Source organism: Oreochromis niloticus, linkage group LG3, assembly GCF_001858045.2.
Source record: "Oreochromis niloticus isolate F11D_XX linkage group LG3, O_niloticus_UMD_NMBU, whole genome shotgun sequence".
Taxonomy (NCBI): Eukaryota; Metazoa; Chordata; class Actinopteri; order Cichliformes; family Cichlidae; genus Oreochromis; species Oreochromis niloticus.
This window is the reverse complement of record NC_031967.2, coordinates 29,545,601-29,569,109: the sequence shown is the minus strand read 5'-3', so window position 1 is coordinate 29,569,109 and position 23,509 is coordinate 29,545,601. Positions and strand designations below refer to the sequence as shown.

Below are 23,509 nucleotides of genomic sequence, written 5' to 3'. Positions count from 1 at the left end.
TATAAAATAAAAGCAAACAGGGGAAGTGACAGCTTTATGTAACTTTTTAATCAACCCCTCGGGAAGTGTAAATTACTTTTTTTAAGTGTTAAAATTCCTTTAAAAAAAATTAACAAAGTTTTCCAGTTTACCTCGTGCCATGGAGAGGATCGACGACGGTTACTCGGCAACGCAGGAGTATCCACATCCGTTCATTCACAAAGTGAAGCTGACCAGGGCGCAAAGGATCCGGGTAACGCTCAGATATATATATCGATTTAATGTAGAAAATACAATAGAAAAACGCATATAGCGACGTGTTTAATTTTAGTGAACATCAGTCATTGAAACATTGAGTGTTACACCTGAAACCAACCATATGATGATTTTTATCAACACGGAAAAGAGGAGCGAGTCACTAAAAAAGTTATTTACGAAGTATTTACTATAAAGAGTTTTCTCGTGGGACTCTTAAGGTTTCCTCTTTTCTTCTATTTTTGCCAATTTTTTTTCTCATATCGATGCAATCCTCAGTTTAGGCTTCCACAGCTCCCTGTTTCACTATAAGCAAATCAGCCAAGTCATAAATGTTCCCAGCACGGACAGGCGGGGTTGATGATGAGAACAACATACCAGAGGGTTGCACAACTCTGGAAAACTTATCAGTGTGGCTGGGAAGCAATGAGACAGGCTTTCAATTTGGAAACATGTGTAAAACTGCACGTCTATTTGCATCTGAGTGTGTTCCCCTCAGGACAAACTTCACAGGTGCAAAGCTCTAATCTTAATTTTATTCAGTAGTTTCAGACTAAAGTTGTAAAACCACCCAAAAAACCCTATTTAATAGTTACAAATCAGAGTTTTCAGAGAGAATTAACTAACTAACCAATAAATGAGTCCGTCTGTTACATTATTTGACAGAAATCTGTGCCTCATTTGTAAATATTTCCTAAGCAAAAATGTCCACTGTGATTCACTCATTCTGATGAAACTAGGTTTAAGCAAATGTATTTATCTCAGTGCTGCTAATTTCAAATCATGCAAAGTCCAGTTTCTGAGCGGTATGAGATTTATTGGATCGTATGTGTGACTGCACATTTAATGTATTTCTTCTGATCCCACAGGGTATCATCCTCGGCAGCATCCTCTTCCCCATACGCGTCACCTTGGCGGGCGTTTGCTTCCTCATAATGTGGCCCATCGCCCGGCTGCGATTGGCCGGCCTGTCCGAGGAGGAGCGCTCCAAACCCGTGGAAGGCTGGCGCCGCTGGTTTTACCACCCAATCATCTGGCTGCTGAGCAGAGCTGTGTTCTTCTCCCTGGGTTTCTACTGGGTTAAGGTCAAAGGTCGCAGGGCGAACCTGAAGGAGGCGCCGGTGCTGGTCGTGGCGCCCCACAGCGGCTTTCTGGACATGCTGGTTTTGTGCCCGGCCCAGCTGGCGACGGTGGTGTCGAGGTCTGAGAATACCAGCCTGCCGGTCATAGGAGGTAAAGAAGGGTAGTTCATAAGTAGCTCATAGCTAGTTCTTAAGATGTATCAATATACACATTTCCTTCATCCACTTTTTCTTTATTGTGGGTGGACAATAATGACAACTTTCAACTAAAACAGTTAGAAATGACATATATTGTGTAGGGATAGATGTCAGACAACTATGACATGACAGAAGAATAGCAGCAAGAGTGAAAGGGAAGCTTTACAAGATGGTAGTGAGGCCTGCTGTGATGTGTGGTTTGTAGACAATCGCACTGACAGATAGATGGAGATGCTTAGATTTTCCCTGGGAATGATCAGACTGGACAGGAGTAGAAATGAGACAAAGAGACTGAGATGGTGTAAACATGTGCAGAGGAGGGACAGTGGGTATATTGGACAAAGGATGTGGAAGATGGAGCTGCCAGGCAAAGAGGAAGACCTCAGAGGAGACGTGGATGTAGTGAAGGAGAACGTGTAGAGGGTTGGTCTGACAGAAGAGGAGGATGCTAGGGACAGGGTGAAGATGGAGGCAGATGATCCATAAACTTGTTTGCTTTGAGGAAAAATAAACCATTTGAAGCCATCACCGTAGCCTCTGAGGAGCTGACGCACACTCGCACGTTTCTGACACCAAATAATGAATCAAGAAATTAACTGTTAGATTAATGTGCGCCTCCTTTTCCTCATGAATTCTGCTGCCGCTGTGCTAGAAGCCCTGCAAGCTTGCCCACACAGCTTATTGCATGCTGATGTAAGGTGCTGCTGAGCTATGGTCTTAACTAAGGCGCACACGCTGCACCGTTTCAGATGTCTCCATGTCTGCTGTAGGAGAGAAATCTGCCTTTGATCGCGTGTTTGATCTTTTACGGGAACCCCTCGGCTATTCTGCTGACTCAGCCTCCGATGACGTCATGAAGGTTGAGGGCTCCAAGTGTAGACTTCCTTGTTTACAAATCCAGTTACTTGTTTATCCAGGTTGGATTTCATAGAAGTCAAAATGTAATGCTCAGTGTTTGCCTACAGCCTGCCTGAGCAGTTATAGATAGAGTTAAATCTTCTCTTCTTTCTCTCTTTTTTCAGTGAATTTGATCCTCTTGTCTTTACATCTGAATTAGCTGAATTCTCTGCAGCACGGGATAAAACAAACTCACTGCTCGGAATCCATCATGACACCCCTCAGGGCTTCTAGTTGAGCTGTTATTTTGCAGCATTATCTAATTTAACTTAATGTCACTGGTTAAAAAACTGCACATATAGAATGACCACATAACTGATAACAAACACCTGAAAAGTTTCCCAACTTTGCACCCAAATAAGGTTTTAAGAAAGCTTTTTTCTCCTCTGGATTGTAAACCTGTCTGCTTTTAGTCACTTGGTTGCATTTTTGTAATGACAAGTGCCTGGGTGACATCATATTTTCCTGTGCTGTGGAGGTATTCACAGTGCAGTGTGCTGATAAAAGCAGGCATTCGCTCTCCACCTTTTTCACACAAACAATCCAGAGCGATATTTGGCCATCGAGCGGTTAGAGTAGGTGGGGGAACTCCAGGCCTCGAGGGCCGGTGTCCTGCAGGTTTTAGATGTGTCCTTGATCCAACACAGCTGATTTAAATGGCTAAATTACCTCCTCAACATGTCTTGAAGTTCTCCAGAGGCCTGGTAACGAACTAATCATTTGATACAGGTGTGTTGACCCAGGGTGAGATCTAAAACCTGCAGGACACCGGCCCTTGAGGCCTGGAGTTCAACACCCCTGCGTTAGAGGAAAGTACAAGCATGCGAGTAGATCCAAAGATAAAGAAGCGGCCCACACCGCTGGCTCCTGATCTGCTCTGTCTTACAGGGTGTCTTGCTTTCTGGCTCTGATTCTTGTTCTTTTCTTAATCGTGTTTCAGCTCTGCTGGAGTTCAACCAGTCTGTGCTGGTGAGCAGGAAGGATCCAGAGTCGAGGAAAAAAGCTGTCGCTCAGCTCAATGAGAGGTTGACCTCCGACGGCTACTGGCCTCAGGTGAGACGCTTTGGCAGCTGACAAAATGTCACTCCTCCTTCAGCTGGGTTCTTGTTTACAGAAGTGCAATTTCTACCTAATTTTCCCGTCAGACTTTGCAGCAGTTCGAGGAATGCAAAGCAGATTAAAGATAATCTTTTAATGGGAATGGGCCTTCTGTTTTTTTACTGCTTGTGGTTTAGAAAAAAATCTGTAGTTTGTCACAAGCGAGCAGTTGATCACGATTAGATAAAGTCCTCTTGATGGAAGAAGAGGGAAATGATCCACTTTTTTGCCTCACGGGACCACATTTGTTTACATTCGTGTCCTTAACAACAGTTTAAACATTGGAAAAGTCACCTCGGGGCAGCTGTTACTGCTGGTAGAAAGAGAGGGGACACAGATTAAAAGAAACAGCATTTTTGAAGAGAAATAAAAATTGTGGACGAGAAGAAAAGGGATGTTGATGTTTCCCAAAGAGCTGAAAGTGAAAAGAGTCATAAGCAGTCTGAAAGGCCCGTGTGAGGTGGCAGCATTGCCATGACATCACGAGCCTGGACATCACACTCTGTCTCAGCTCACTGCTTCTCTTCATTTCTGTCCAGATGCTGATGTTTCCCGAGGGGACCACGACTAACGGCAGCGCTCTCATCAAATTCAAACCCGGTGAGTGCGACCTACACGTGCAACTCATGTAGGTGACATCATGCTGGTTTTCCAGCTGTTTGAATGAATGATACAGGAATGACCTGTGTGAGCGGGAAGGGCGGAGCTGCACATTGTGCTGCTGCTGTGTGATTCACTGCTCCTCTTTTCCTCTTGTCTGTCTCGATCTCTGTCATCAGGTGCCTTCCTCGCCGGAGTTCCTGTCCAACCTGTGCTGCTGCATTACCCCAACAAGCTGGTGAGTAACACCGTGGACGTGCTGCTGGTGACGGCAGACTCCTTCAGTGGCTCTTTTGGGTTATATTAATCATTTGAGCCCTTCCATATTTTACACAGAACTGCCATCTTTGTCGGCTCTGATTCTGTTTATCATACCTGGACCGTGTCTTCGGTCTGTGACGGATATTCTCAAATGTTCCAGGGTCTTTGTTTTTAAAGAGGTCTGTGATCACAGCTCAGGTTTATGCCACACTGGGCTGGTTTGCCTGAAACTGCAGCTGTTTATCCACAGAGATCTGTACCAGGGAGATGCTATTTGGGCACACAGGCCTCAAAGAGTATCCAGATGTTTCCCATGCACCCCATACATGATATGATTGAATGGCTTTAATGAATCATGTCTTTAACGATGGCCTTGGTGTTCATTAAGGGTTTGTAACGTGTCTTGTCGGCTTGTTTATACTTTGCATATCTGAAAATCTGATTTCACTTCATGAAATCAGATTTATAATCCTGGGAAAATACACAAATAACTCTAACTCCTTAGTGCCTAATGTATCATATTTCATACCTACTGTTTTTGGGAGTTTTTGATGTTTCTACATCATCGATGTGTTTATTTCTTCCATTTCTCCCAGAAATACATTTCTAAGCAATTTTTTTTTAAAGTGGGGGAAAAATGTAGCAAATAGGATACAAATTAAAAGGCATATATGGAAATTAATATTGAATTAATTTTGTAAACAAATTTGTTGCTCTCCATTTTCAAAAAATGTGAATTTTCTGTCAATTATTTCATATTTAGTGGGTTTAAGCGAGTGCTGCTCTGAGCTTCTGGTTGTTTTGGTTTTGTTTTCACAAACCTGCATTACCTGCAGCATAGCTCAGCTGGTACGGATGTGTATATGTCATGTTCTCCGTGCCTCCCCTGTCACTTCCTCTTTTGGTGATGCGTTCGGCACACACAGTCCTGTATTTTAATCAGCTGAGGTTGCCTTTCTGAACACACCGTGATGTTTACTCAGGCACCGTGTTTGCATAATGGTTCCTGCCGAGGTGTGCCAGGACTGACTGGTATCATATATGCTGTAAAATAAAAAAATAATAACCCCTCCCTCTCTGGGAAAGCAAGATAAGAAAACCTTTAATGTTTATTTAAATTTCTTGTCTCTTCTTCAGGATACTGTTCGCTGGACATACAAAGGCACAGCCTGGTGAGTTCCTTCATTGCTTCGCCTCCACATCTGTCACACATGTTTAATGTCAGGGTTTAGTTTGGCAAACCTCTGAAAATGAAAATAAAAATCTACTTGAGGTAAACTCCAAGTAAGAACTTGGTCCTTAAAATATTTATACAAGAGCAGCTTTTCAGCATCCTTACGCTTTTTCTAGAAGCTCTAAGCAGTGCTCATCATTGTCAGCTGTAACAGATCAGCAGGGTCCTGTGCTAAGAAACAAGTCCAACACACCCAGGACGTCTGTCTTTATCTGGTTTCACTTACGCTAACATCTGCAATCAGGATAAGCAGTCGCACGAACGTGGCGATTGCTCGATATGAGCGCGTTCGTGTGGAAAAAGGTGGCGTCGCCAGTCTGACCAATCTCGGGCACGGGTGTATATTTTTACAAAGGAAGATAAAACCGCTACATCAGAGAGATATGAAGAAAACAAACACACGATGTGTGTGAGCTTGAAGTGCTTTTGTCAGACTAGAAAAGATTTCTTATATCAATAAAGTTTGGCCTGTTTGAAGCTGGGCAGTGGGCAAAAAGTGTGACTGCACAAGTTCAAAAGACTTCTCGGTGCCACGACTCAAATATTAAGAGACGTGTGTTTACAGTTAAGGGTCCCATCAAAGTTTTCTTTGGAAGTTTGTTTTTTTTCCTCCCAGCTGCAGCTCTGATGACATTTAACAGTCTGAGAGCAAGAAGAGAACATAAACAGTCACCCCACTTCTGTACACCTTTGAAGTTGCTTTTAAGAATCTGTATTTGTTACTGACGCTCATCAGGGAGAGAAAAAGACGTTAAAAACTCACGTTCGTCCTACTCTCTGTACACAGAGGTCTGAGAGATCATCCAGGAATGTTGATGCAATTCTTCAGATTAGTCAGCAGGCATCGTTTTCATACCTGTCTATCGCTAATCTCGAACATAACTTGCTCCAGACTAGCACACGTTGCCATGGTGAATCGCCTTAACTGAGGTTTAAACCTGAAGTCCCAGAATACAAAACACACAAGAGCCATTTCTAAAAAAGCAAAGGTTTAACAGTTACAAATGTGTGCAAATGTCAAAGCAGATGATTGGAGGAAATACATCACACTGTCCACACATACAGCTTTAGCTTCTGTTAACACACCACAGCCTATCAATAATTAAATTACACTTGGGGAAAAATGCAAGGATATTGACAAAATTGTTACAAATAATAAAGTCATTTTTAAAAATTTAATGATGTAGACAATATAGAAGAGTGGAGATTGTGTTGAGCAAAATTTAAAAACCAGGAACCAACGTTTTTTTAAAAAAGCTCTTCATACAGGTCAAAATTTTAATTTAATAAGTGTGAAAATGTAAATTAGTGAAGAAAGAAGTGTGATACTGTCAGAGCGTGGTAGTGGAGGAGCGTTTTTGTTTGACCTTTCAGAGGCCCTTGTGAAGCATGACACAGACGGGAAGCTAAATGAGGCTGAAGCGTTCCGGACTTCGGACTCTTTAAGGAAATGTGCTCGTTTTTTCCAGCGTGCGCAGTAATACTGACCGCAACTGATGACCACGCTCACTGCTGTTATGTCTGCTGCTGTGTCGTTATTACATTTTTATAGACTTGACACAAAATATACAACATCAAACCTCAATATTACACTTTTTGTAAACCAACACAAGATAAGAAAACAAAGGACAAACAGTGGGTGGGGAAATTGTTAATCAAAGGTAGCTAGTGTACAAAGGGAAGGGGGGGATGCGGATTTTTCCACTCCAATAATCCTGCCTTCCCTCACAGCTCATCTTTGGTGGGACAGTTGTGATCTTGTCCCATCATAGCAGGCAAATATGGTGCCATTGTTATTCAGGTGAATATATTACCCCTCCAGAAATTACTCAGGACCAAAACAGGTGTTAAACAGTATTATCGGTCACTATGCACTAAAATCCCTTTAACATATTTCCGATCACAGTAGCACCCCTGCACACGGGATCCTGCCTGAACTGGGATTTAATCAAAACAAAACTGCTAATTTTTCATGATGAATCTAATCTTCTGCTCTCTGTCTGTTAGGACCGAGGCTCTGTGGCACACGGTGTCCCAGCCGTACACCAACATGACTGTTGAGGTGAGAACTGGTCATTCAGCTTGTCAAACAATAGCGTATATATCTACAACTTGAAATGTCCTTTTACACACCCACCTCAGTGATGTGGGTGTGTACGCCCGCGTGTGTGTTTGACTGTGATGACTGGGTGTGGGCAGAGGTATGACAGAGTCGGCTTGGTTTAAAAAAAAAAAAAAAGTGTGTGTGTGGACTTTTGCCTCTCTGTTGAGCTGTTACTGTGACTACACCAAACAGTGTTTATCTCTTTATTGTGCTGCAGTTCCTGCCAGTTTACAACCCTTCACAGGAGGAGAAGAAGGACCCCAACCTGTACGCAGACAACGTTCAGAAACTTATGGCCAGGTGAGGTGCACATCTTCCCTTATTTTATGACACGTCAGCCTAAAACTTTGGCTGCTGCTGATTAATTAAAGTGGATTTTTGAATGCCTCCTTTTTCTTTTTTCTTTTTTTTTTTTAAATAATAAATAATCCCACTTACTGGTTCTCCTTGTTATGGGGAACCAGTTTGTTGCTCATGTTACAGCAGACATGCATTACAATGGAGGTACATTCCTGTAATTCCTGTGTCCAAGCACCAAAAAAATGTAAGCAAAACAAACAGTGGAGAATCAAAAATTGCAGTACCTCCAATGACCACTTGAGGTTCCCTCCAACAGTGATGGAAATCATAAATGGAACCAGGGTGACTTCTCCGACTGGTGTCTGGGCTCATAAACAACATAAATGGACATCAACTAATTATTGTTACCAAGAAAACCGAAGCACAGACTTGCTGCACAGTCTTTAGCACTTGGTTAGCTTAATTTTATTCTGATAAGCCAATAGAAATGTCTCAGAAGGCCCAAGCAGCACATACATCAATGACTCTGAGTAGTAGATAAGAACTACAAGTCAGTGAGCACCTCCAGCAGCATCTGTGAAGGCTAGGTTCTCTGTAAAAGAAGGATGTATACCTGGGCTAGTTCGCAGTGGTTCCTGGAGGTTTCTATTTCTTGCTGGGTGAAATTTGCTGTAAAAAAAAGGGGAGGGGGGCTGCAACAACAACCTCCCAGTGACTGCCACAGTTGTTGGCTGTCTGTAGATTGTCATGTTTGTCTCTAAAGGCTTGTTGACTGAGCAGTAGTAAAACTACAAAACTTGCTAATCAAATTGGAAATGAAGAAGCAAAGTAACAGCTGTGTCTTCAAAATAAAAGCCAACTCTTATTTTGAAGGAAAACTGTCTATTTCTGTCACTTTTCACAGTTCAGAGGGCAGCTGAACAGTGTTTGTAGATAACTCCACCACCTCCATTAAAACTACGACTGCAGCAGCATCCTAGCAACCAAAGCAATCACTGGGAGGTCTTTACCAGCTGTTTGGGAATACACATTTTTCCCTAGCAACAGGTGGTTGCCAGATGGTTGCAGACCAGTCTCTAGGCCTGTGTGACTGGAACCTTTTTCACTTGATCCTACCTATCACGTATCCAAGGTGACCAACAAGTGGTTAGCAGTTTACCTCAAAAGCACCAGAACTTATCTTTTTCCAACAGCTGTCACCACCTGGTGGCATGCAGAGAAACTGCAGGTTTAAATATGCCTTCCGTTCCTTGAGTTTTTAAATACTTTCTGGGTCTGTTTGGTGATTTTGTGTGTTATCTCTGCAGTGTCACATTTTTGTGATGTGTAGTTACGTGTGAGCGGTCACAGGAAATGATATTTCATGTTATGTACGAGGCAGATAGAGGAGAAAAGTAAAAACTTTCTCTTGGTGAGGGATTTGTGTCTGCTGGTTGTTGTGACGTAGCTGTGTCTCCTGTGTGTAAGGGCCCTTGGAGTCCCTGCTACAGACTACGTGATGGAGGGTGGGGTTCCTGTCAGCAAAGTCGGCGGTCTGTCCCTCCCGCTGGAGTCTCCAGCCAGAGAAACAGTGACGCTGCTGCACAAAAGCGGGTGAGAGATTACTTCCACTCATGTTTTACTAAACTTTAAAGCCTTTCATCTCCGTCACACATTGGCTTACTTCACCTCCTTTCTCCTCCTCTCCGTCAGTCTGGGAGCGCATGAAGTACAGGCGGCTCTGGACAGGATGATTGACAGGTGTTGCTCTGGAGCTCAGGGCGCAAAGGTCATCGCAGAGGAGCTCGCCTCCATCCTCGGGCTGAGCCACCAGCAGACAGCTGCCCACATCTGCAGCCTCTACTCCAAGGTACCGTCAGGTGTAAGCGCTGCAGCCAAGTCAGATCCTCTTAGGTTTTATGGCTATAAACTGCACCTGAGTGCACACTGTGTGCGCCAAATATTTGTTTTTCACAAGAACTCGAGACAGCTGAGTCAACTATGCTCAGATCTGATAAGCCGATAAGAATCAAAATGAAATGCTTCAGCCGCTTTCGATGAACTGATTCTTCAGGGAGGGACGGTACGACAAAGGTTCAGCGCGTTTCTCTGTCGCCGTTAGAAACGGCAGATTTTTGTGTAACCCGTTAGTGACGAGGTGAAACACAAACCCTTCTATCCATCTGTAACTCGTACTTACTGGCAGCAGGTTGAGCAGAGCACTTTAAAAGCTCGTCAGCCAGCTTCTTGTTAAAGAGTTTGTGCGACACTCGAGTGAGAACAGTACGGATGATTCTCAAAATCCAAAGAAAGAGCAGATCAATTGAGAGGAACAAGGACAAACTTTGCCCTGATAAACGTTAACCGATAAGTCACAAACTCGCAGCAGCTTCTTCTAACCACAGGATCCTGGATTTAAAAAGCCCTGCTGTGTTTGCCGAGAGCAAACAGACCTTGGGGCATATCATAAAGAGGAGTGCATTGTGATTTCGGTGTTTTGATTCATAAATGAGGCGTTAGAATAACTCATGTGTGCTTTTTCAGATTTTGCAGCATTTAAAAAGCTCAGAGGGAGAAGGTGCTGATGAAATCTGACTGTGTGTTTTAGGATCACTCTGTGGACCTGAGGCACATCTATTTTAGTGTCGCACCCCTGACTGGATGTGTTGACCTGAAGACGCTGCTTCACTCTGCTTTCACTGTAAGTCCTGCTGATCTCCTCACCTTTCTCCACTTTCCCTGTCTGCATTTAGAAATACGACACATAGTCAGGATATAATTTTAACTCTGTAGTAAGAAATTACAGAACTAAAGAGCCCTGCATGTTTTAGTTTTTAAGCCTGACTCCCCCAGTGGGATTTGTGACTCTTCCCTAGGATCAAACTGTGGACCTTAGGCTCGTTCAGCTTACAAAAAAACAGTCTTCACCTCCATAAGGAGCCTTTTTGTACCTCCTGCTGTTTTCTTGATTGTTCACTGTTTGTTTTTCAGATGTTTAACAGAGAGGGTAGAGGCAGCCTGAGCGAAAGGGAGCTGTCAGACCTGATGGAGGCGCTGCTGGGTGTCCCTCAGCACAGAGTTGCCGAGCTCTACGCGGCCGCCTCCGATCGGAGCCGGCTCACTGAAGGTGAGAATCAGCTGAACAGTGTAAATGAGGTGCAGAAGAAAGAGAAGTTTCCTTAAGAACCAGGTCTGTCATGAATGCCTGTTACTAGACAGTAGTAAAAACCATCCCTGCTGTGGCTTTGTTTCCACAGAGAGTCTGCTGCGGGTGCTGACTGCCCACCCAACCTTTCAGAAAGTGACGAAAGAGTACCTGAGGCCTGAGGAGGCTGCAGGTACTCTGTCCAACGGGAGGTATGTGAACAACAACGGATCCGTTTACAGCAACAGTAAGAAGTCTGAATGAGGACCTCGCAGTGGATTATTTTAGGGGGGGCAGATTGAACTGAAATACTGGACAAAAGATTGTAGATGTGAGGCGTGATGTGTTCATTGAAGTATTTATAACAGTGTATAAACCAGATGAGACGTCTGGTGTGACTAAATGATACTACAGTTCCTCTCTCAGGTGTGTGTGTGTGTGTGTGTGTGTGTTTGTGTTTCTGTTTCTGTTTTAATTACTCTGAATAAATTAATTTGAATATATCTTTGCTTCAGATGCTGTTAAAGTTGTTTGAATGCCTGGAACATGTTATTTATAAAGTTTCTTTGAATGTTTGCCGACGTGTTTTTTAGGAATCCAAAGATTTATTTTTTTCTACATGACTATGTGTATTTTTGTTTACACGTGACAAATAAAGTGTCAAGTGAATGAGCTGCTGTCCTGTCCTCCATCCTTTCTGTACTTACTCACAGAGTTCTGACTTGATTCTCTTTCATTCACATAGTCAAATCTTGAAGTGTTCCTTTAATCTTTTTGAGCAGTATATGCACTCACTCAGAAACAGTCGTACAGGTATACCTAATAAAGTGGCATCTGAATGTGTAGCTCAATAAAAGACATGACAAAGTTAATATAAGTTTTAAAAAACTGTAACACAGTACAGAGCTTGTTAAGTTAAAATCTGAATAACGGCACAATAAAGTGCCTTTATTATGTAAAATACACTCAAAACTAATGGCTTATGAAATATAAGAAAAAGCAAACAAAGTGAGAGTCTGATGATATTAAAGTGGCTCAGGATGTCAGTGTTGTGAGAGGACACACGTGTCCACTTTTTGCTCCACTTGTTCGGGTTTTCTTGGCTCCTCTCATCCTGTGCACCTTTAATATGCTGCACTACCATTTTTACACCAGCAGAGGGCAGAAATGTCCCCGTTAACTTCTTTGTGCTCACACTGTTGCTCCACAGGGCTGTGAAAGAAGCTCAGTAATAATGAGCACGATAATGATATTTAAAAACTAAAGAGCAGAGCACAGTGAAATAGATAAAAGGCTGCAAAAGTAGTGCAAAACCTCTTAAAACATCTGGTGGAATATCTCACAACTGCTCATGTTAATCAGTAACATTGCCTGCTGTAAACCTAGGATTCCCAGAGAGCATGAGCAAAGTAGCTGAACATTTAAAGAAAAACATAAAGTCCAAAGAGGCTCAGTTAAAAATTATCTCTGAAACACGCACTGGATCTGGGTGAATGTATGTGACCTTTTACCCCTCAGGGGCACGCCGTCTCAAACACAAACGGGACCAGTTAATCGCTGTGTTTATGGGGGCGAGTTAAAACGCCATCATCCAAGGAAAGAAAAAAAACATATAGATAATAAAGAAGATCCAGAACCATCCTGCAGTGCTCTCTGAACTCTGAGAGAGGTCGAAAAACTCGAAACCTCATCCCTAAAGGAGGAGGACTGTCGCCCACAAACAGTATGTTACACATTTTGTTCCAGCCTTGCGTTTGGTCATAATTCAGTAATTCAGCTCTATACAAAGAGTCCTCTCCCCCTTTGAAATATCCGGCTGGTTGTGAAAAAGTTGACAAAAGTTTCCAAAATTGTACATCATAAAAAAATAAGAAAACATTAAACAACAAACCAGCTGTTTGATTTAAATTTGTGTGTGAAGTAAAGACCAAACAATAAAGCACAGAAAGCACTGTGAGCAGGCACTTGGCAACAGTGGGAAGGAAAAACTCCCTTATAACAGGAAGAAGCATCCAGCAGAACTGTGCTCAGGGAGGTTCAACCATCTGCTGTGAGCGGGTAGGGGGGTGGGGAAGAGAGCAGCACACTGAGTGAAGCACGCTGTTGCTATCTAAACAAAAACGAGCAAATATTTTACACAAAACAAAAAGATAGCATCTTTATGGCATTCTGGGCTCTGCCTAATTCATCACCTACCTACTGTACTTTTTTACACTTTACATGTCATCAGTTTCCAGGACATCAGTGAAGGCTGTCTTTGCTTTAAGGAAAGCATCCAACCTCTGCACGTTGACCGAAACAACAGAGGACTCTGTAAGCTGCCACGTCTTCAGCGACTTTCTCTTTGATTTCTTTCATTTTATATATCCGCAGGTTGAATTGGAGCATACTTTGACCTCGCTCTCTCTGCTTTTAGCGCCTAATTATTCACGTTCAAAGGTTAAAGGTGAAAAATGAGAAACAGCTAAACGTTAGCCGACTTTTAACCTACAAGTCGAAACTGCCAAATCTTATATAAATACGTCTCTGCGCCGAAGGCTAAAGGCCTCAGACAAATGATCAGCCAGCGCAGTGAACAATTAGTGCAGAGGGCACGCAAAAGGCAAAGTTCAAAAAGCTGGAAAGTAGGACATGAGGAAAGTGTCTGGAAAGCTTGACTGTCAGAAACGAGGAGAGGAATGGCATGAGGCTGTAAACAGATGGCAAAGGAACAAAGAGAAACAGGACAAAGTGAGAGGAAGAAACAAATAAAACACAAAGTAACTCTAAAACATCCCAAATCAATGACACAGGGCTTCAGGGAGAGAATTGGGACAGTTTTTGATCCTGTTTCTGTGAAAAACCAAACTAGTATTTGTTGAAGGGAAGGCTTTGGGGAGCACACTGGGTCTCGTTTCAGGAAGAGAACCAGGAACATGTCACAATTTTATGATGTATGTCTGCTTTGCAACACTGATCAGGCAGTGACAGTCAGGAGTTATGTTTATCCCAGTCAGTGTTGGGGCTGCAAAACAACCCCTCTGAAAACACTTCATTGGCCGCATTTATGGTCGTGTGTCCTGTGTTTTGTGTTAATTACCATGTGATTGTGTCCTCTGTGTAGTTATATCTCCATGGAGGTGCACATCAACAAGAAAGCTGCTGCATTTTATTTGTTTCTACTGGCTGGTACCACATGTAACCAGTGTTGGTCAAGTTACTTGAAAAAAGTAATCAGTAACTAATTACGGATTTCTTCCCCCAAAAAGTAATCCCGTTACTTTACTGATTACTTATTTTCAAAAGTAATTAATTACTTAGTTACTTAGTTACTTTTTAAAAACACGATTTACAACCTGAATAGGTGATACAGCGATAGATCTTTAAGCCCAATTCTACTTTTTCTGCATAATCCATCATACAAAATGTAATCAAATGGAAAAGTCTCTTCTTAAAACTTGTTTTATTAGTTTTAATCTTTTAACTTTATGCATCAAGCAAAAACTTAATTATATGCAACATTCTCTGACTGGAAGAAATTTGTTTAACATTTAAACCTATTTTCTGCACATTCCAGCACATAAAATAAAATATTTTTTTTGTGTTTACACTCACTCTTTCAAATAGATGCAAGTAAAACACAGCAGAAAATAAATAAAGTCAAAGGCTAGTTGCTCTATTTTCACCTGTAAAGCAGGACTGGGGTAGGCGGAGGTTTGCCCTGGTGCAGGTGTGCCGCAGCGGTCAGTTGAAGACACCACGAGTTTCTCTGTGAATTTCCCATTACAGTCGTAGCGCACTTGGTGCTTGCTTGGAAGTTTAGGGGTTTTTTTCGCTGTAAAAAGAAGTTTTCTTCCCACGCACAACGGACACTAATGTTTTTGTCACTTTTTATGGAATCAAACTCAAAGTAAGGTCAGTACTTCCACGCTTTAAACACTGCACGCTCATACTCTCTCCGCACACGATATATTATCCATTGTTGATCTGCAGACAGCTGTTGTCACGTTGCACTCGCTTACGTCACTGTCATGAGACATTCTCGCAAAAAACTCACAGTTTTAGTAACGCAGTAACACAGCGTTCCTACGGGAAAGTAACTGTAATCTAATTACCGTTTTTGCAATGGTAATCCCTTACATTACTCGTTACTTGAAAAAAGTAATCGGATTACAGCCCATCTCTGCATGTAACACACTGGGACACAGCCACGCGGTAATTAACACAAGCTGCACCAGCACAAGCATCAATGCATGACATCAGCCTCTTAAATAAGTTGCTTCGTAGGATCTACCAAGACTCACTGCAGAGCTCTAAATTAGCCATTACCGTGATCCAATGTCTGTAATCCACAGAGGACATAAAACATGGACATAGCTGCTGTGACTTTATATTTGGATGGAGTCTCTCCATTTTGAAGCCTCAACTTTGGTGTCTTGGTGTCTGCCGTTTGGGTTTTCTGGAGCCAGAAGTCACCTTATCTGGATGACACAGTCGAGTGCAGAGTTATCAACTCATTGCTATCAACAGCTGATAGCAAATTACCTCCATAAAGAGTGTTCGTGTGCAGCACAAAGACAGAGCTGTGAAAAATTATTTGCCCACTAACTGATTTCTGAGGGTTTTTTTTTTTTTTTGCATATTTGTCACACTTGCATTTTTCACAAATTTTAGACAAATTTCAGACAGATTTTAATATTAGACAAAGATAAACCAAGTAAAAAGTTGTTTTTAAAGCTGCCCAGTAGGCACGCCCAGCCATGATTAGGAGCTGTGTGACAAAGTAAGGCAGGCTAAAAGATCTTAAACAGCTAATAAACAAAGTCACTGACATCTGTCAGACTGGAAAAGGTTATAAAGCCACTTCTAAGCTTTTGGCACTTCACAGTCATCCACAAATGTGAACACTCAGGAGTGACCGAGCTACTAAAATTTCTCCAAGATCACGTCAACGACTCATCCAGGACGTCACAAAGGACCCCAGAACAACATGTAAAAACCTGCAGGCCTCACCTGACTCAGTTAAGGTCAGAGTTCATGATTCACTAATAAAGACTGGACAGAAATGGCATCGATGGGAGAGTCCAAGGAGGAAAGCCCACTGCTGACCAAGAAGAACACAAATGTTCGTCTCATAGTTACCAAATAACATCCTGATGATCCCCAAGAGATAAGGAAAATATTCTCTTGACTGATGAGACAGAAGTGAACTTTTGTGGAAGGTTTGAGTCCGGTTACAGAACAGAACGGAACGGAACGGTTGGATGGATAAATAACAGTATGGTAGTAATCCTACCATAACAGGGATCATTTTGCTATTGCTGCAAACTAACAGAGAGATTTATAGTGAAAGGTTTGCTGGCTGCATTAAACAGCTCTTCCTCCAGCTCACCGCCTGCTTCTTCTGTCGGGTGTGGATGTGTTTCACAGAGGGAGGTGGGTAACAGCGACGCCCTGTAGACAACAATAGCAGAGAGCAACATGTGAGAGGGGAGTAGCAGAAAGTCTTTTACAGCTTTTGTTACAGTCGTTGATTCATGAAAGTGAAAGGAGGGCTTTTAACGCAGGGGACAGTAATCCAGAGAGAGACAGGGGCAGGGGAGAAACCTCCACATGTCCTGGCTGTTCATCCACAATCTCAATGTGCATAACCTCCAGCAGGTTTATGCACATAGAAAAGTAGAACAAAAGAAGTAGAGTTAGGAGAAGAACGGGCCACGTGAAATACAGATTGAACTGAGAAAAGGTTGTGGACGGTGGGAAAACACCTTGGTGTTAGCTTTAACTTTAAACTGTGATAATTAGTTTAGGTTTTAGTTTAGCTTTAAATCAGTTTGGTGGATTTGCACAGTTTTATGATTTGAAAATGTGTTTTCTTTAGTCAGAGGTGGACTTTAACTTCATCCCCGACCACTTACAGTAAACCACTGTGTTATTTAGGGCTGTCACCATATCAGATTTTCTCCACACGATTAAAATCATTTAATGATATGATTGAACGTCTGGTATAGAAAATAAAAAATGAATAAAAAACAGTGCTAAGCTGTGTGTTTTGTCTGTTTTGGGCAACTGAATTAAAATACAAGGGAGAGTTTGTATACATAACTGTAAGTGAGCAGGTATGTACCATTAACCAGACACTGGAACTACTGTAGCTGTCTCTGATACTAGTAGGTAAACAACAACTCCTATGTTAGTGTGGAAGTTATCACAAAGATAGCATTATCACACAAGTAACATGGAAATATGGAAACGTGTTTCCACCAATGAATTTTTATGTATTTATGTGTTTTATTTTGCTGTTTTAAGTCAGAATTTCAGGTTGGTATGTTGAGATAATAACCTGAAATTCTGACTTATTTATGGCAAGAAAAAAATTAAATAAATCAGCAGCGGTTTCAAGGTGTGCTAAGGCTGTACACACCAATCACAGCATGTAGCTACGTACAGATCTGGACACTCATAAAGGGAACAATAACAACACCTTCATTAATTTTGGGTCCCTGAAACTGATTGTCTAGTTTTCATGATATGTTTTCTGATGTGATGCCCATAATAACTGAAATTCTTTTAGACAACATCAATTTGGAGGGAAAATGAGGGCAGGTGCTAATTTTCAGTTAGCTTCCAAAGCATTGGTGAAGTTCGGCTCATATGACATTGACTTGTAGTAGCAGGAAATCTGGAATCCTGCAAATAGCTCCTTCCTGTAGGAAGCTCCTGAGGATGTTTTACCAGTCAGTGGTTGCTGGAGTACTTTTCTATGCTGTGGTGTTCTGGGGGAGCAGCACAGCAAAGGAGGACTCATCCAGGCTGGAAAAACTGATCAGGAAGGCTGGCTCTGTGGTCGGCATGAAGCTGGACACTCTGGTGACAGTGGCAGAGAGAAGGACACTAAAAAAACTGCTGGACATTATGGACAATGCTGGGCATCCTCTGCACACGGCCATAAACAACCAGAAGAGTCTGTTCAGTGACAGGTTGCTTCTCCCAAAGACAAGAACCAACAGACTTAAAAACTCCTTTGTCCCACACGCCACCAAACTGTTTAACTCCTCTCTGGAGGGGAGAGGGAGGGGAAGCAGGAGGACAAAGGAGGGGGAACAACTAAGCTGTAGTGCCTCTTCACTTCACTGTGCAATACCTTTTGTGCAATACTTTTTGTTAATAGTCAATGATACAATAGACTTCAATGCTTGAAATGTGCAATTCACTTGTATTCTTATTCCTATTTATTCTATTTATCCCCTTCGTATATTTTATTTATATATGTCTCTGTATTTATATATGTGTGTATATATATAATAACTTCTGTCGGTGCTGTGCTTTTTGGAAACCGAATTTCCCAGAGGAACCCACCCGAGGGATTAATAAAGTTTTATCTTATCTTATCTTATCTTAAATAACACGTTTTAAAGCTTATTAAACTATGCTTGTCAAACTGCATTATCTTTGACATTTTTCACAGATTCGAGTAAAGAAACCTGAACTGATTATGTTTTGTTTTTGTTTTTTGTGACAGACTGCCAGAAACAAAGAGCCAGTTAGGTGACTTTTTATGCTTGAATGGTCATAGGAGAGTACCAAGTGGCTTAACAAACAAAAAGATCTTCCCTCTGTCATTGGTCAAGTACAAGGACTGGACTAAAAATGAGTGAAAAAGTAGCTCATGTCCAAAGAAAGACTTTCAAACACCTTCAGAAAGCTATGTATTGCTCAAGACCGCATTAAACTACAAGAAAGACTGGAAGTAAAATATCTATCGATCTATCTATATCTATATATCTATATCTCTATATATCTATATCTATATCTATGTATGAAGTACCCTCAGAAGGTCTGCTAGATGACGTTAATGCAGCACTACGGACGATACCTACAGCCACGATTAGCGAGACTAACAAGCTGATCTACAATACGGCAGCAGTGATCAGTGAAATGCTTGGCTACAAGTTGAACAGCCACAAGGGGCAGTACCCTCCATGGAGAAGGAGGCTACAGCAAGCTGTCCATACCTGAGGCCTTGGAAACTACCAAGCAAAGACTCACAGCCTTGGCCAGCCGCTTGAGGAGGTACACCAGAGAGATTGAAGGCAGGAGAATAAACCAGCTGTTCTCCACAGAACCAGCAAAGGTGTACTCTCAGTGGCAAGGGAACAATAAGAGAACAGCACCACCAAGGCTGGAGAAGGACCCATAACAGCAATGCTCAGTGGCTAGTGGATCTGACCTCCCTGAACAGGGTCCAGTAACCATCACGGTGGCAGACATCCAAGCAAGGGTCTCCAGTATGAAGAGTTGGACAGCACCAGGCCCCGACATGGTTCATGCCTACTGGCTGAAGAAGCTGACTGCACTCCACGAGCGTCTGCAGCACAAATGAACCAGCTGCTAGTTGACGAGAGACACCCGGAATGGCTAACCGAAGGTCGGATGGTCCCCAAGGACCCCAAGACGGGACCGGTCCCATCCAACTACCGACCAATAACCTGCCTCAGTACTACATGGAAGCTCCTGTCAGGCATCATATCGGCTAAGATGAACAGGCACATGGGTCAATACATGAGCGGGGCACAGAAAGGGATTGGCAAGAATACCAGAGGTGCAAAACACCAGCTATTGGTAGACAGAACAGTCAGCCGAGACTGCAAGACCAGACTGACCAACCTGTGCACTGCCTGGGTTGATTACAAGAAGGCCTATGACTCAATGCCCCACAGCTGGATACTGGAATGCCTAGAATTGTACAAGATCAACAGGACCCTAAGAGCCTTCATCAGGAACTCAATGGGGATGTGGCGTACAACACTAGAGGCCAACTCCAAGCCCATAGCACAAGTCACCATCAAGTGCGGGATCTACCAAGGAGATGCTCTGTCCCCACTGCTGTTCTGCATAGGCCTGAATCCCCTCAGTGAGAGCATTAACAAGACTGGCTACGGATACCAACTATGGAATGGAGCTGTTGTCAGCCACCTCCTGTACATGGATGACATCAAGCTATATGCCAAGAGTGAACGAGACATCGATTCACTGATCCACACTACCAGGATATACAGCAATGACATTGGGATGTCATTCGGGCTGGAGAAGTGTAGTCGGATGATAACAAAGAGAGGGAAGGTAGTCAGAACTGAGGGGATTGAGCTACCAGAAGGCAACATCGCAGACATAGAGGACAGTTACAAGTACCTGGGGATCCCGCAGGCGAATGGGAACCATGAAGAGGCAGCTAGGAAAGCTGCAACCACCAAGTACCTGTAGAGGGTCAGGCAAGTCCTGAGGAGTCAGCTGAACGGTAAGAACAAGATCCGGGCCATCAACACCTACGCCCTGCCCGTGATCAGGTACCCTGCTGGTATAATAAGTTGGCCAAAGGAAGAGATAGAAGCCACTGACATAAAGACAAGAAAGCTCCTTACCATGCATGGAGGGTTTCACCCCAAGTCCAGCACCCTGAGGCTGTACGCTAAGCGGAAGGAAGGGGGCCGGGGACTGGTGAGTGTCAGCACCACAGTCCAGGATGAGACAAGGAACATCCACGAATACATCACGAAGATGGCCCCAACTGACCGAGTGCTCAGTGAGTACCTCAGGCAGTAGAAACCCAAGAAAGAGGAGGGAGACGAGGAGCCATCATGGAAGGACAGGCCCCTGCACGGTATGTACCACCGGCAGATAGAGGAGGTGGCTGATATCCAGAAATCCTACCAGTGGCTGGACAAAGCTGGACTGAAAGACAGCACAGAGGCACTAATCATGGCAGCACAAGAACAAGCTCTGAGCACAAGATCCATAGAGGCTGGGGTCTATCACACCAGGCAAGACTCCAGCTGCAGGCTGTGTAAAGATGCCCCTGAGACAATCCACCACATAACAGCAGGGTGCAAGATGCTAGCAGGCAAGGCTTCATGGAACGCCATAACCAAGTGGCCGGCATAGTGTACAGGAACATCTGTGCCGAGTATGGCCTGGAAGTTCCGAGGTCAAAATGGGAGACGCCCCCAAGGGTGGTGGAGAATGACCGAGCTAAGATCCTGTGGGACTTCCAGATACAGACGGACAAAATGGTGGTGGCTAACCAACCGGACATAGTGGTGGTAGACAAACAGAAGAAGACGGCCGTAGTGATCGATGTAGCGGTTCCGAATGACAGCAACATCAGGAAGAAGGAACACGAGAAGCTGGAGAAATACCAAGGGCTCAGAGAAGAGCTCGAGAGGATGTGGAGGGTGAAGGTAACGGTGGTCCCCGTGGTAATCGGAGCACTAGGTGCGGTGACTCCCAAGCTAGGCGAGTGGCTCCAGCAGATCCCGGGAACAACATCGGAGATCTCTGTCCAGAAGAGCGCAGTCCTGGGAACAGCTAAGATACTGCGCAGGACCCTCAAGCTCCCAGGCCTTATACATATAAAAAACACCCAGCGCGCCCCTGCGGGCGGTTTATCCTTCAAGCTCGGGTCCTGCGCGACATATATATATGGAACGCCATATATATATATATATATATATATATATATATATATATATATATATATATATATATATATATGTGGACTATTTAAGCAGAAGAACTCAGGTGTTAGAGAAGAAAGGTTCAGGTCAGTGTAGCTGTGTGCAGTTTGACCTTAATTTCCATTGATTTAAGTTCAGTTATATTTAGTTGAACTGAGTTAATTTGGAGTTGAGTTTCTTATTTATTTTTTGTAAATATTGTTTGGCTCCCAAATGCTGAATAAATTACTTGCTACACTGGACAGCATCAGTCTCCTGCACTTCTTTGGCCGCTTAAGTCAAGTCAAGAAGTTTTTTTAAGCATCTTACAGTTACACTCATATTCTGGATGTCTTTTAAGCTGATTAAGATGTTTGGTAACATCCTGAAATAAAATGGTTTGGCAGTTTCTGTAAATCAAAGGTAAAACTATCATTTCCAAGGATAAATAACCTTTTAAAAACCAAAGTCAGAACTTTTTAGGCATCATTTTATCATATTTTATAGGTGTTTCTTGTAGAAGTCCAGTCAGTTTACTTATGGTACAATAGTTCTATATAGTTCAACTGCTCCCTGATTCACAGGGGTCACCACAGCAGTTAGTGTCCAGTGTTTGATTGGGTAGATTTTTACACCGGATCCCCTTCCTGACAAAACTCTGATGATTCAAAGATTTTTCGAAGATTTTTGTGATCCCTCTTGTGAGGTACAAATCACAAGTTTTAGTTTCAGGTTTAGTGAATGAAATTTTAGTAGTCTATTATTCTACTACTAGGGTGACTCGATCTCACTCTTTATCAGGACTGCACAGTGTTTTTATCACCGTTTGTCCCTCTCACACATCTTGAGATATTGTGCCACAGTTTGAATGGCTCTGCAGGACATGCACGTCTAGCTTTTACCCTATGGATGTGAAGGAAAGTCTTTTTATTATAGTCAGGAGGTTATATCAAGGAAAGTTAAATGCCACAAGTTTTGTAGATTTTGATAAATATGATGGGAGCTACCATAAAGAAAATAAAGCAGTAGAACAGGTTTGTTTATTTTTTCTAGCCTTATATGTGTGTCCCATAACTGCATATTACTCAAATTTTCTGATATGGCTCAAAAGAGGTATGCCAGTTTATCTGTGCTTCCAAACTGAAACCCAAAGAAAAGCAGGGGAGCAGCCAAAATAACAGTGAAATAATATTCAGGCTAACTCTCAGAATTGCACCACATACACAGTGTTTGCCTCACATTTAGTTTGGTGACATCTGGTTTCCCGTCTGATCACATTTATGAATGTCGTTTGCTAGTGTTGATGACTGATGACTATACCTTCTCACTCAAATATAGTAACTTCTGGCTTCAAAAATCGACAGTATGGCAGCTAACATGCTAACACTGAGGCTTCACACTGGGTCCAAGACCATGGGTGCCTGATTGTGGCTACAAAAATCTTTTGTTAAGGTTTTTTTTGCGTCACATCATATACAAGAGCTGTCTTTCATATTAGGTATGATACAACCACCAGTTTCTAGGCAAAAATTTATATCGCCAAACTGGATAAAAGTGGTTCAAGGAGGTTTCTAATTGGTTGTAAATCAAATTATAGCTTTGGTTGCTGTTAGATTACCAGTTTTTAATTTTTTACCCACTAACTACTAGCCTGACGGTAGTAAAACTTGAAAAAGTATAACCCCAAATGGAAATGGAGAAAACTGTGCCTTAACAGCATATAGCCAATGGAAAGTGGGTTTATAAAACCAGTCAGCATAAAAGTTTAACTCAAGTATTTGAACACACTGTCAGTGCTGTGTTAGCAAAAACTAAACTAAAACTTTAGTGTTCTATTTTTTAATATAGAAAGTCATTTGAATGAATATTTTAGTTTAATTAGAAATTTAATTATAATTTTTTACA

General features: G+C 42.6%; 1 protein-coding gene across 2 annotated transcripts; it reads left to right on the top strand.

Annotated features, from left to right (window-relative positions):
- Nucleotides 1–94: 94 nt before the first annotated feature.
- Nucleotides 95–11,804, top strand: lpcat4 (lysophosphatidylcholine acyltransferase 4). 2 transcript variants are annotated; one of them, XM_003458767.5, is made up of 13 exons: nt 95–232; nt 1,104–1,467; nt 3,352–3,464; nt 4,049–4,109; nt 4,289–4,347; nt 5,508–5,542; nt 7,612–7,666; nt 7,926–8,008; nt 9,476–9,601; nt 9,701–9,857; nt 10,596–10,688; nt 10,979–11,114; nt 11,245–11,804. In XM_003458767.5, exons 1-13 carry the CDS (start codon nt 140–142, stop codon nt 11,394–11,396), a joined length of 1,527 nt encoding a protein of 508 aa, XP_003458815.1. In that variant the 5' UTR covers nt 95–139; the 3' UTR covers nt 11,397–11,804. The 2 variants fall into 2 exon arrangements, with proteins under 2 accessions (XP_003458815.1, XP_025761297.1); XM_025905512.1 differs by having other exon boundaries at nt 9,701–9,869.
- Nucleotides 11,805–23,509: the final 11,705 nt, after the last annotated feature.

Excerpts from the sequence above, each read along its gene's own strand:
- lpcat4 (XM_025905512.1), top strand. The coding sequence starts at position 140 with ATGGAGAGGATCGACGACGGTTACTCGGCAACGCAGGAGTATCCACAT. Across the intron at positions 9,870-10,595 it reads ACTCCAAGGTACCGTCAGGT|GATCACTCTGTGGACCTGAG; the intron begins GTAAGCGCTGCA and ends TGTGTGTTTTAG. Across the intron at positions 10,689-10,978 it reads TGCTTCACTCTGCTTTCACT|ATGTTTAACAGAGAGGGTAG; the intron begins GTAAGTCCTGCT and ends TTTGTTTTTCAG.